Source organism: Rhinopithecus bieti, unplaced genomic scaffold (assembly GCF_001698545.2).
Source record: "Rhinopithecus bieti isolate Rb0 unplaced genomic scaffold, ASM169854v2 scaffold_9237, whole genome shotgun sequence".
In the NCBI taxonomy this organism is placed as follows: Eukaryota; Metazoa; Chordata; class Mammalia; order Primates; family Cercopithecidae; genus Rhinopithecus; species Rhinopithecus bieti.
In genome coordinates, this window is record NW_016806263.1 from 2,050,664 (window position 1) to 2,064,848 (window position 14,185).

The following is a 14,185-nucleotide window of genomic DNA, read 5'->3' on the forward strand; positions in this document are numbered from 1 at the left end:
CCTAGGCCCCACCTCTAACACTGAAGGTCACATTTCAGATCTGGAGGGGACAAGCATCCAAAGAATATTATGTGGTTATAGAAACACATTCTGAAGCTATGTGTCCCATCTCCTTGGCAGGGATTAACCTAGAAAGTCACTCACCAAGTTGGGATAAAGTGAGTGGAGCAGCAGTGGCAATGCATGAAAAATAACACCCATAAAAATTCCCCATACTGCTCTGTGCTGAACTCACAGTAGGCAATTAACAAGCACCAGCGAACCAGCTGAATGGAAGAGAGGCACTTACTCCGTGGGCCTCTCCGGACTGTCATGCTCAGGAGGTGGGTCTTGGGCTCCTCCTGCACAGGCTCCGGCTGGTTGCCAAAGTGGGACTCTTTGGACACCATTTCCTTGGGGACAGCAGTTGGTGGCTGGAGGAAGAAGGTCAGAGGTTCAGAGACTCCCAGGACTTCATTTGAGTCTGTTCCTCTCTTGGGAAGATGGCTTACCAGTGAGGGGACCTGCCTTAGTACTATTCACATCTGGATAACCACAGTCCCCGTCACCTGACTCACTGTGGGTACCCCCCAGGGAAGAGGTGCCAACCCAGAGTTTCTCTAGAAATGCTTTCGTGAAATTATCAAGGCATCCCCAAATAGCGTGATTATTTTCACTTTTTCTAGATAAAATGTGTAGAGCTCTGCAGGACTTTGGAGGAAAGAGAAAGGGGAAAATCACAGTTGGTTCTCAACTTCAAATAGTTTGCAAACAGCAGCTGAAGTGTCACTGGGTAATTTAGGGCAAATATTTAGTCCACCCTTTGGGCACCCCCAAGAATAGCCTCTGGTTCCTTCCCCAAACTCTCAGTGAAGGAAAACAAGGAAGCAGAATTGGCAATAACAGCTTTGAGGACAGATAGACTAAAGCTTGCCTCCGAACTCAGACTGACTGTGGGACTTCGGGCAAGTTATTTAACTTCCTTCTACACTGCTTTCTTATCTGTAAAAGGAAAATATAATAAAAAGAGCCCATTTGTTGAGATGCTACAATGTATGAGTCATTGTAGAAAGCACAGAGATTCTGATGTAAATAGATGGCCCGGGGTGGAACTTAAAAAAAAAAAAAAGTCCCCATGTGATTCTGATTCTGGAGTGCAAGTACGTTTCTTGCAATGCTGCCAACCTATGAAGTTCCAAGCCTGGCCCATAAAGTGCTCAGCGTTTGAGAGCTGTTACATTCCCTTCTCCATCCTTGCCCCTTTCTCCTCTTCAGTCTAAGCTCCATGGCAGCCTTGGCACTGGTCACCCACTGCTCACCCTGTCTGTGACTCTGGAGCTAAGGGCTGGAACCCTTTTCATCCAGTGCCTCCATGGCCCCTGGCCCTGGGCTGCAGAGCTGCAGACTGACCCCACAGGAAGGGGTTAAAGCTTCGGAGCTGTGTCTGGCTGTGGGTCTTTTCAGTCCCCAGGAGTGGCCAGAGAGCTAGCCCACGTGGCCAGGCAGTACCTCCCCGACCGCCTGTACCCTCCCTTGGGCGGCTTCATCCCAGCCTTCAGGAAAGGCTGAAAGTGACTCCTCTGCCCAGATTACCCCAATGATAAGCAAGGGGGTAGCTAGGAGGGAGGTCTCTTCTGTCTCCCTGTGACCTCCTCATCTCTCCTGGCCACCCCTCTCTGCATCCCCTTCACGTGACTACTGGCTCAAAATGGCGCTTCCCTCCCCTCCCTCCCCTGCTGGCATCTCGATTGTTCCAAGCAGAGCTCCCATCCACAATAGCTGCTTCCCTGCCTCCCTTCTCAGAGGACAACTCCTTACCAAGGGCTTACCTGGAAAAGATTTACCCTGCACGGGACGCTCCCAGCCTAGGAGGGGAACTCCTGTGGAGAGGTGGGGGAGGATCTGCCAGCAGGCTCGGGAGAAAGGAGTTGGCTTCTGCCTCAAAGACGGAATTTGGGCTTGGAGTTGGAAAAAGAGGGAGTTTTCCAAGATTTCTAATCCTTTACTGCCATCTACTGCCCATCATAGTCTATGGCCTTCAATGAAGCACTAAAACAGGCTCCTTTCGTCTTTTCTAGACTCCTCTCTCAGGAGATGGGAGAAAACTTAGAGTAAAAATGCCCCAAGTGTGGACCCCCGCCTTACTGTGAGGCTCATCTGTAAGTCTCTGAATCAGGCTCCTGCACCCTGGACTATCCCATCTGCATCCTGGACCATCCCATCTGCATCCTGGACCATCCCATCTGCGTCCTCGCCTCACAGTCCCCCAGAGCAGGCCAAAGGTTGGTACCAAAAGAAGGAAGGCTGCCCTTGTGGATACTGTATGGTCCTGAGGATGCAGGCAGGTTGTTGATGAGTGACACAACACACAGACACAGTTTCTTGTCACTTCCTACCTGTTTCTTTCTTGGCTGTCTTCGAACCTTTGAGTTCCTCTTCTGTCCTCCCATGTCTGCATCCTCATCATTTTCAATGAACTCCTTTGTTAAAATGCAAGAGGGAGAGAATCTTAAGACAGGGAGAGAGGTATGACTTTCAGGTATTAAAATTAAAACCCCCATCTTGACCTAGGGCTTCTATGCAGTAATGCTCAGTGGGAGTGGGGGAACAGTTAACAATCTGTGCGGCTATTATCATCCACTCTTCTCAACACAGACATGTTTTCGAAAAGTCATATCCATATTGGAACATCATACATAAGATGATGTTGGATCTTCCATGGTTCCAGGTCCTCATTCATGCATACAACATTTACTGAGCATTTACTATGTTCCAGGCTCTTGCAACACAGAATTGAAAACCACATGCTGTCTGCTCTTAAAAGTCACAGTCTAAGAAAGGCGACTAACAAGTGAATCTGCTAGGACAGACAGAGAACCACAGCCCAGGACAGACATCAGAATCATATTAGGGATTTCACGGGTTAAGTTTTTCTGCTTCCCGGCCTTACTGGCACAGGAAAAGGATAATAAGGATACAATGTTACATCATCACAAATGCTTCAGATTAAAGGAAATTTTGGCAGATTTTTTTTTTGAAAAGGAAAAGTATCCTTTCACAGCGCAAACTTCATTTCCTCTTTCCACCTTACACTTTCTAATGTTTTAGTCATAAATTGTTAGAGCTCAAAGCTCTAAAGTCTACTACAAGCTGTAAAGTTTTTTAGTCCTAGAGTTTTATAAACTGGGGCACAATTGTCCCTGGGTGAATAAGAAGTTGCAAGATAAACACAGAACCTCTCTGGAGTACACCAAACTTACTAGAATTTTTTTCCTAAAACTAGAATGTTTTGTTTTGTTTTTATACTGAAACAAATTTGGAACACAAAGTATGAATTTTAAAGATATATGATTTCAAAGAAATATCATGCAGGTTTCTGGGCCAGACCGCAATTACTCCTGACTTCCCTTGGCCAGTGGGGTTAGGGTAGACATGAACCGCAATAACAGAGGAGGGAAGTGAGGTCAAACGAGAGAATAGCCTTGGTTTGGGCCTTTCCTTCGTGTGTGTGACCTGATCTCTGACTTGTCCTCTGAGCTGCATCCTCACTCTGGACTCCTTCTTTGGACCTGCCAAATAGGAAGTGTTCTTAGTTCAGAGGATTTGCCAACTTAGATTACAAGAAGATAATTATATTGTGGTGTGCAAGCATGGCTTTTAATTCAATTCTAAGTTTTTACTGACTTAGAATGGACTTGTGAGAAACCTATGTAATCTTTTGCTTTTCTGTGATGTTTTCATCCTCTATTCTAACTATCCAGTAGGACTTCAAATAAGATAGAATGTAAATTCCATGAGGGCACAAGGTTTGTTTACTGCTGTATTCCCAGGGACTACAGGCACAAAACATATTTGGTTATATGAATGAATAAGCAAATATAAATTTATGTGGGTTTGTCGGTACTTGATCTTGCTTAAAGTTATTTATTTATTTATTTTTGAGATGGAGTCTCACTCTGTCGCCCAGGCTGGAGTGCAGTAACATGGTCTCGGCTTACCGCAACCTCCGCCTCTCAGGTCAAAGTGATTCTCCTGCCTCAGCCTCTGGAGTAGCTGGGATTACAGGCATGCCCCACCACGCCTGGCTAATTTTGTATTTTTAGTAGAGATGGGGTTTCTCCATGTTGATCAGGCTGGTCTCGAACTCCCAACCTCAGGTGATCCACTTGCCTCAGCCTCCCAAAGTGCTGGGATTACAGGCGTGAACCACCGTGCCCAACTATCTTGCTGAAAGTTAATCTGCATGGTTTTATAATGAGTTTCCTCAGGCTTTTTGGAGCACTGCATTGGACAGCACATATCATCTCCATTTTTGTCTTTGTTGTCTCAAGCCAGTGAGCCCTTGAAATGAGAGAGAAGTAAGGATTGAGAGGAATACTCTCTTTTGTTGGATGGTCTGCAGTCTCCAAATTAGACAGCCTCCTTTCTCTGGTGTGGGCAGTGCTTTAATGAGCTTTTACGTACAATGAGTCAGAAATTGCAGGACTCCACGGACAGAGGCTTGTATTAGCGGGTGTCTACAATTGTTACCTTCACTCTGAATGTCTTTAGAAATCGGCGTGCTTCAGGCAGAGCTAGGCCCAATAATAGGTAGTAACTTAGAGCTGTTATGTGTCAGAGTTCATAGAACAGTGATAAAACAGCTTCAGAGCATTCAGGTAGAAGTAAGATCTCCGAATGTCAGCAGGACTCTATTTCCTTCACCATCCACCTCCCCTTCGCCACCACATATCTGATAGAGCACCCTCAGGGTGCATTTAGTAGGTGTGTGTTAAACTAAATGTGGCTTGAGGATACGTCTACTTTGAGTTCTTACATAACAAACTGCAATCTTAGTAAACTAACTGAAAGCCTGACTTAGGAGTGTACTTCTGTAGCAGATAGCTGAGTCTCAGCCAATCACAGCAGCTGAGCTTCAGTCAATCACAGGTGGCCTACTGATCAGACCATGTTTAATTAAGGCAACGCTGAGGTGTAGTTAATCCAGCTGTGTCTGTACTCTACTTCCATCTTCAGTCCATAGATGCTGTCTGCCCACAGAGCAGAGCAGAGCTCTCTGAGTCTCTTCAGGTTCTGAGGGCTGCCCAATTCACAAATTGTTCTTTGTACAATTAGACTCTGCTGAATTTAATTCATGTAAAGCTTTTCTTTTAACATGTGCAATAGATGCTGGTTGGCCTAACTTCCTCATTCACAAGCAAGTGTCACATAAGCGTGCACACACAAACACATCCCTAGAGGACATCGAAGCGGCCACTTACCTCTGTAATTATTTTTACTTTTTCTTCCCTGGGATTCATTTTGGCTGGGATGGGTACCTGACAAAGAATAATGAAGAAGTCAGGCATTTTGAAATCAATGAAATACTGCTTCTCTTACTATGGATATATATGAGGCTGGCCGTGATGGTAAGTGAAGTGTTTGAGCTGAGTAGACTTTCCACTCACAGGAACCCTGGCAGACCGCAGGACTGGTGGAGATAAGTGCCAGAGGAAAGGAAGGATGCCAGGTCTCCCTGTCCCCAGGAGCCTGCCTTTACTGTACCCATATTGTTGGATGGCACTGGTTGGAATCCAGCTCCAGAAGGACTGTTTTACAGCTCCTCTCCGCTACTGCCCCTCCGCACTCCCTGCCCTTGACCTTGGCCCTTATTTCACTAAGTAAAAAGACAAGACCAGAGAGGGCTTCTGCATCCCCTTCCCCTCCTACCACATTGAGCCACCGCCACCTCCTCTGCTTCCACTTGCTACTATGAACCCCCATGTCCCCATGGGGCCCCTCCTTCAATAGTGCACGGGGTCCCATCATTCCTTCCCCTCCAGGCCCTTGATCCTGACAGTTCTTCACTTTCACTTGGATTTTCTTCCTGCTCTATTGGCTCATTCTTACCAGTGGAAAAAATGCTGTAATTTTTCCCTTCCTTTAAAAAAGCCTCCCACCAGTTTTTTTTCTTTTTCTTTTTTTCTTTTTTTGTTTTTTTTTGAGACAAAGTCTCACTCTGTTGCCTAGGCTGGAGTGCAGTGGCATGATCTTGGTTCACTGCAACCTCCGCCTCCCAGGTTCAAGCGATTCTCTTGCCTCAGTCTCCTGAGTAGCTGGGATTACAGGTGCGTGCCACCATGCCCGGCTAGTTTTTGTATTTTTAATAGAGTCAGTTTTACCATGTTGGTCAGGTGGGTCTCGAACTCCTGACCCCATGATCAGCCTGCCTTGCCCTCACAAAGTGCTGGGATTACAGGCGTGAGCCACCGCTCCTGGCCAAAAAAAGCCCTCTCTTTACTTCTCTTTCTAGCTGTTGCTCAAGTTTTCAACAATTACAGAAAAATCCCTCAAAACAGTCCCTCTCTTTCTAGTTTGTTTTTATTTTTGGGGTCTAGCATGCTCTTCAACTCCTCTTGCCAATGATTCATCTCCAGTGACCCCTGCCTTGCCATGTCTGGTGATCAATTCTCAGTCCTCATCTTACTTGACTTGGTCAGAGACATTTAAAACATTTTCAACATTTTTAATTTTTGTGGGTACATAGTAGGTGTATATATTTATGGGGTACATGAGATATTTGGGTACAGGCATGCGAAGCTTAATCACATCACGGAAAATTGGGTATCTATCCCCTCAAGCATTTATCCTTTGTGTTACAAACAGTCCATTTATACTCTTTTATTTTTAAATGTACAATTAAATTATTATTGACTATAGTCCTTTCATTGTGTTATCAAATACTAGGTCTTATTCATTCTTTCTATTTTTTTTTTTTTTTGTATCCATTAGAGAACATCCCCCAACCCCTGACTACATTTCCCAGCCTCTGGTAGATAGAGAAGAGAACTATCCTTCTCTTCTCTATCTCCGTGAGTTCAATTATTTTGATTTTTAGATCCCACACATAAGTGAGAACATGCCATGTTTGTCATTTGCATCTTCTCACTTACTTGTGGGTGAAATCAGCCAGGCATGGAAAGGTCAGAAACATTTAGTGATGAAAGTCACCCATCCCTTTCTTTGGAGATACTTTCTTCAGTTGGCTCCTGGGACAAGTTCTTTCTTGGTTTTCCTCTTACCCACTGACTGCTCCTTCTCAAACTCCTTTGCTGGTTTCTCCCCATCTCTGAGACCACCAAAGGTTGGAGTGCTCTGGGGCTTAGCTCTGCCTGTTTTCATTCCTCTGGCCGTCTCATCATGTCTCTTGGCTTTAAACACCATCTGCATGCTGATACTTCCCAAATTTACATCCTGGGTCCAGACATCTCCCCAGAATTCCAGACTCAAGTATCTGCTTGATGGACACCTTCACTTGGCTTGACATACCTCAGATAAAGTTCTTTGCTTTTATTCCTGAGCCTGCTTTGTACTGCAGTTTTCCTGTTGTAATATACAAAAATCCATTTTGCCCAGGCCAGAAACCTTGCAGTCATTCTTAACTCCTTTCTCAGTCTCACATGACACACCACACTCAATCCATCAGAAATCCTGCCAGTTGTGGCTTCAAATTATATTCAGGATCTAATCACTTCTAAACATTTCCACTATTATCACCATGGTCAAACACCATCTTCTCTCTTGAAATCTACTGCAAGTACCTCCTAATTTCTCAGCTTCCCACATTGCTGGGCTACCATATTCTCTGTACTGAAGCCAGTGCAAATTGATAAAAATTTGAGTGACATCATGACGTTGCTTCACTCAAAATCCTCCAGTGATTTCCCTTTGTCAACAGAGTAAAACCAAAAGTTTTTCCAAGGCCTACAAGCCCTGTGTGATTTGCACTTGAATCCTCTTGCCTCAGGACCTTTGCACCTGTGGTTCCTGCTACCTAGTTCTCCTTTTCCCCAAGATATCTGCATGGCTCTTGCTCTTTCACTTTCTTCTGGTCTCTGCTGAAATTTTATTATCAGAGAGCTCTTCCCTGACCATTCGCAACACAATGATCTCCTCCCAACACCCTCCTGGAATTCCTTAACTACCTTACAATGATTTTTTCATAATACTTATCACCACTCAACATACATACTTGTTAATGTCAGCCTATATCCATTAAAATGTAGCTACAAGAGGGCAGAAACATTATTTTGTTTATTGTTTACCTCCAGAGACTAGGATTATGGGACATCATGGACATTCAATATATACTTGTCAAATGAATGACTAAGTCACTGACTTATTGCCTGTGGTTCCATAGCCACATTCTAGGACTATTTAAAGCTCCACTGTTTTTTCTAGTCTTCTGTGAGGATTAAGTGAGAAACCATGTGGAGAAACAACAGGCATATGGCTGACAAATCATAAGCCCTTTCTAATATCCATGGAACCCAAATCTTAACTGGGACTTGGTCAGGTCATTTAAGCAGCTCATCTGAGCTCAAGGTTTCACTGACCCGACAGGGGAATTACCATGTTAAAGGGAAATAAAACATCTGAAATTCTATTGTCTTCTCTACAAACTTCATCACAGCGTACAAAAAATAAAGGAAGGAAAATGTAAAAGCAGCTAAGAAAATAGAGAGGCAAGAAAGTAACCTAGAGTGAATGAGGGGGCGGATAATAAGGATGAAATGTAAAAGTACACGAGAGTTCTCTAATAAACAACTCCGGTCATTGCAAACTGAAAAAAACCAAAACAAACAAACAAACAAAAACCTGTGAAATATTTTAGTAACTAAAAAAGTTCTCTATAAGTTAAAAAATGCTTTATATGAAATAAAAAATAGAAGTAGAAAATGAAAAATGTAATGGGCTTTTCTTTTCTCCTCATTCTTTCCTGATCATTTCCTTTAAATGAGTTTCTAAGGAAATCAAATGACAACAAAATTTACTTTTATATGAACACTGTTGCTAAGAAAAGATAAATCAATACTGCCTGGTTTTAATATGCAGCTTGCCATCATCTTATGCATTGGTACTTGTTAATATATTCCTACTGGCAACATCAAAATAGCTATGATTTACTGCACACTTATTTTGTGCTAACTCTAGACATATGTTCTCTTTAGTCCTCACAATAACATGTCTAGCTTAGCAGTATGTGCCCCAATTTGCATATAAGTAAACTGAGGCTCTGACAGTTTGCATGATTTGCCCAAGGTTATAATTATTAAATGTCACATCCAGAACTTGACCCCAAGACTCTGATTCCCAAGTCCTCCCTCAATCCACTCTACCCCTCCGTCTCACCATTTATTCTTGCTTTTGCAATGGCATCAATAATTATTCTGTGCTTTCCAGAATAGCCCACTATTCTGGAAATATTTACAGTTGAAAGCTGTGAAGCACTGGTGAGAAAAGGCTTAGGCTATATTAAGTCAATTATTTATTTTACTCAGTGCAGAAAACCAAACATTTTTTTCAAGGAAAGTACTGACACCTTCATCTGAATAAATGGTCTATTCTTAAGGGTCATCAATGGATCAGAGCCATACCTGGAGGTTGAGATACAATGCATCTCAACTCCACACTGGTTGCTTAAAAAATCATGCAATATATATGCCCTACTCCAGGATGGCAAAAACATGGGTTTATAGGAAGAGTGACCCACGTATTTCTTTGCCAAGGAATATGTGGACCTGAGTTCCAACTTCAGCTTTATTTATTAGCTGTGTGATCTTGGAACAATGCCCTCCCTTCTCTGAGACAGATTTTTTTTTTCTGCAACATTGCAATCATACTTCCTAGCTTGAAGGATGATTAATTTATAAGGGCTAAATGATGAAATGTGTGTAGCAAAATGCCTAGCACAGACCGGGCTCTCAATACTGGTAGGTTTTGTTAATAAGAAAAAGTGATTGTGAGGAGGGAAAGTGGAAAAAAGGAATGAGTAGGGAAAAAAAACCAAAACAAACAAACAAACAAAAACCTGTGAAATATTTTAGTAACTAAAAAAAGTTCTCTATAAGTTAAAAAATGCTTTATATGAAATAAAAAATAGAAGTAGAAAATGAAAAATGTAATGGGCTTTGGGGATAGAAGCTTGGGGGATAGAAGAGGAGTCATGAAAGAGACCTTAGATGATTTTCAAGCCCACCCACCTTTGGCTCCAATCCTCAGCCCCCAGCTACCATAACTCATGTTCCATCTCTCCTTGCCTTCAGCCAGGCCCAGGGCAGTTGCTTTGCTGTTTCCATGTATGGTGCTTCTGCAACCTCCTGCACTTCTACCCAGGAGTATTTTCTTCCTCACGCCCTGAGAACATTTTTCTGTTCCATCCTGGAGCTTGGACACCTGGGGAGGTGCCACATACATTCTTTTGGAATACATTGTCTTATTCTATAAGTTATTCCAGCTGCAGTTTCCCTTAGCATAAGGTTAGTGACAAATAGCTTTATAGAATCATTGAATCAGCTCAATATAATATACATTGGCTTTGAAGAGTACATATGGGGACCATATTTGAGCTGTGTTATGTAATATATGGCCAGTACATTTACACGATGTGGTAAGTGCTGGAATCCCCTCCCTGGATGTCATCCCGCTGTGCTTTCAGTGTTTTATAAATCTCTTATGGCACTTAGCTCATTGTATTCTTATCATGTGTTTATAGGTCTATTTTCCCAGCAAACTCTGAGCTTCTGACCTGGTCTAATTTATGTTTGCACCCTCTAAACTTAAGTTCATTGCCTGGTGCATTGTTGATGCTCCATAAATGTTTGAATGAACGACTCTATAAGTGAGCTCTAGGAGATATATATATATATATATATATATATATATATATATATATATATATGAGAGAGAGAGAGAGAGAGAGAGAGAGAGAGAGAGATTTCATGCTGGCACTGAATTTATTTGCAGAAAAGGTTATATGAAAATGCAATAGCAAACATATATCTTATTCGACTTTATTAGCTTTTCATAGCACCTCTTTGCAATGAGGGGAAACAAACAGTCAGCTTAAGTTGTAGCCAGTAGATTTTCTTGAAGTCTTTGGAAAGCACAGCAACTCTCAGCACTGTGGTTAGTAGCCCTTTCTCTGTCTAATACCAAGAAAAGTGTATTTCGCAGTAACTAGTGCTTCTTCCCTTAAGCCAGTTTGAACTAAAAGTCCCGTAAGTGCAACATGCAGCTAATGTTTCACAGAGCTTTAGTCAGAGAGCATTTTCACTTAGGGCATGTGATGAACTGGACTTAACATTTCCTGCAAACCAGATACCAGATAGCAGCTCAGATCAAAGCTGCCAAGTAATGGTCTATGTTCCCATTTCAGAAAGTAAAAACATAAATAATGATGAGAGCCCCTAAATTTACAATTCATTAAATCCAGTCTCATGGTATCCCGGAGAGGCTGAATTTCAAGGCGGGTAACTGAAAACAGGAAATCATTGTTGCAGCCCAGAGTCCGGTTAGGGACTGATTTACCTTAAGAAACTTTACAAAAGGCACTTTGCAGATTCTGCTTTCTAGGATGGAAGTGGAGAGAGATGGTGCTGTAGAATCTTTTAAAAGGGTCCGGAGGGAAAGGCTGAGTGTTGGAGATGCCCCTGGGCTCCTCCCTAGGAAGCTGCAGCCATGTCTTGGAGCAAAAACATCAGCTTAGCAACCCGTTCCTAAGGAAGGTCACTCGGTGGCTTTTTTTTCTTTTAAAGTGACAGGTTACTTCCAGTAGTGGAGTACAAGCATGCTGGGTAAGCAGAGACGCACAGCCTGCAGGAGAAGGACTGAGAGAAATCAACATGGACAGCACCGGAAATTAGATCAAGCCTTAAGAGCGTCCCTCCCTCATGTCATCTGGTTGTTTTGCATTTCCAATGAAGAACAGGCTCAGAGGGGGGGCGATTTAGAATCTTAAAAGGTCATCATTACATGGTGAAGCTGTCAACGTGGCAGCAGCAAAAGCTCTGTGGAGGTGCTGCAGGGTACCAGCAAATGTTGCGCTCAAGTGTTTTCCAGTTAAAAGTGGAAGGTTGAATGCACAAGTTTAATCTTTGCCTATTCTCTGAATCCCACTGCCAATTTCTGAAAATGGATATAAATGTTATGGCTCAAAAAAGTTGAAAAGAAAGAAAAAAAAAGAGAGGAAAGAGGCAAAGTAGCTGGAAGAGTAATAGAATGAATGCAGCCAAGGAAACCACACTCCAAATAGACTAGTGTGTAGGTGCACATGTGTTTGTGTGTATCTGTATCTGTGTGTATTTTGTGTGTACGTTTGTGTGTATGTGTATTGACTGTGTTTCCTCATTTTCTGTATTCTTGATGCTCTGGCATTTGGAGCCTTGATCCTGGAGAAACTGATTCTCCTAGGTTAGCTAATTTCTAGAGATAGCAAATGATTCCCCTGAAATATGCAAAGTCTCCTTTGATATACAAGCCAACCAATCCAGAGCCCACACAACCAACCATCTCCATTATCAAACTCTCACACACTAAGCCAATATTCCTCCTGTCCCAAGTCACCCCAGGTCCAGATACCAGACCACTATAGCCCAGAGAACACCACGATTATTCAAGCTATCTAGTCCTAAATTTACTCAGCACCCTACCCTGTGTCACCTATTCCTTCCTGGGAAAACCCTAGTAAAGGCTCTGCTCTGTACTCTGCTGTCTCCCTTCTGCCTTCTGACCAACACTGGTTCTTCCCTATGTGGTCCTGTGTGGCATTCCATGTTCTATGATTCGTATGTGTCTCCCCAAAAGCATGTATTGGAAACTTAATCCCTAACACAATGTTGTTGGGAGGCGGGACCTAACAAGAGGCGATTAGGCTGTAGGGCTCTGCCCTCATGAATGTATTAATGCCATTATTGCAAGAGTGGATTCCTTATAAAAGAAATGAATTTGACCTCTTTTTCTCTCTTTCTCTTTCTTGCTCTCATGTTCTCTTGCCTTGCACCATAGGATGGTGCAGCAAGAAGACCCTTGCAGGATGCCAGCCTCTTGATTTTGGACTTCCCAGCCATCAGAACTGTGAAAAATAAATTTCTGTTCATTATAAATTGCCCAGTCTGTGTATTCTGTTACAACAGCAGAAAACTAACCAAGACACCATGCTTCTTGTTTCTAGGGATCTGTTAAGTATAAACTTCTTCTTTTGTGCCAGTCGTGTTTGTGTCTGTGTATCTTACCATACCGAATTAAAATAAATCCAGAATACATTTTTTGACACAGCTGTATGCATGCATATGTGTCAGTGTATTTGTGTTTGTGTCTCTGTATGTGTATGTATGTTTGTGTGTCTGTGTGCGTGTATGATGGAGTGTGCAGGTGCGCATGAATACAAGGAAATGAGCTGATTTACTCTGCAGAACTTCAACAGCTCAGGATTTGGGGCAGCAGTGTCATAGCTGAATTGTGTTCTCTCTCACCCCCAAAGATGCTGAGGTCCTAACCTCAGTATTTCAGAATGGGACCTTATTTGGAGACAGGGTATTTACAGAGGTAATCACATTAAAATGAAGTCATTAGAGTGAGATCTAATCCAAGATGATTGTGTCCTTACAAAAGGGGAAATTTGGATTCAGAGATAGACACAATAGAAGAAAGGCAACGCGAAGACATGGGGAGAGCACCATCTCCAAGCCAGGGAACACTCAAGGCTATCAGCAGCCAGGAGAGAGGCCTGGAACAGACTGTCTCTTGAAGCTTCACAAAGAATCAACCCTGCAACACCCTGATTTCAAATTTCTAGTCTCCTGAATTGTGAGAAAATTTCTGCTGTTTAAGCCACTCAGTGTGTGGTACTTTGTTACAACAGCCCCAGGAAACTAACACAACCGTAGACTAAGGAAGGTGGGGAGAGCTATGGGGCTGAAAATGCAGGAAGATTTGAAAGTCTGTATATTAAGGGATTGATCCTCAGGATCCTTTTTCTTGGCAGCCTGAAAAATGCCCATTCCTCGGGCATAATTTCTGTCCTCCACATCTGCCTCCTCTTCTGCTGCCCATAGGAGATTTTCTTTTTTCCCCTAGGGAAGTTAAACCAGAGACTCTCTGGTCTCAAGTTCCCAGTTACTGCAGAAAGTGAGTGTGTCTCGGGACTGAAAACTGGTATGAAATGGAGATGTTGCAGACACTTTTCTGAACTTTTCTCAAGAACTTAGACAACCAAGAACATACCACTGGCTCCCCCATCCTACCTCTACCTGTACAGAACTGGAGAAAGTAGAAAATTATTTTCTGGAAAACCTGAAGGATTATAAAGCACAGACCCTACATACCAACGTTTCTGGATCCTCCAATAAAAAAGCTAGCATATTGCCCTTACGGAAAGGCATTACAA

At 42.9% G+C, this 14,185-nt stretch overlaps 1 protein-coding gene across 2 annotated transcripts in view; it reads right to left on the bottom strand.

The window, feature by feature from the left end:
* Positions 1 to 11,510, bottom strand: part of CC2D2A (coiled-coil and C2 domain containing 2A) — a 135,384-nt gene extending 123,874 nt beyond the window's left edge. Inside the window, exons 1-4 of one of the 2 annotated variants that reach the window (XM_017875352.1) lie at positions 11,329 to 11,510; positions 5,241 to 5,297; positions 2,376 to 2,459; positions 290 to 413 (exon numbers count right to left, since the gene is read on the bottom strand). In XM_017875352.1, coding sequence (XP_017730841.1) covers positions 290 to 413; positions 2,376 to 2,459; positions 5,241 to 5,279 — 247 coding nt within the window. In that variant the 5' untranslated portion in view covers positions 5,280 to 5,297; positions 11,329 to 11,510. Of the gene's footprint in view, positions 1 to 289; positions 414 to 1,808; positions 1,926 to 2,375; positions 2,460 to 5,240; positions 5,298 to 11,328 lie in introns of those variants that run through there. The other variant, XM_017875353.1, reaches the window with a different exon arrangement.
* Between the last annotated feature and the right edge of the window lie 2,675 nt (positions 11,511 to 14,185).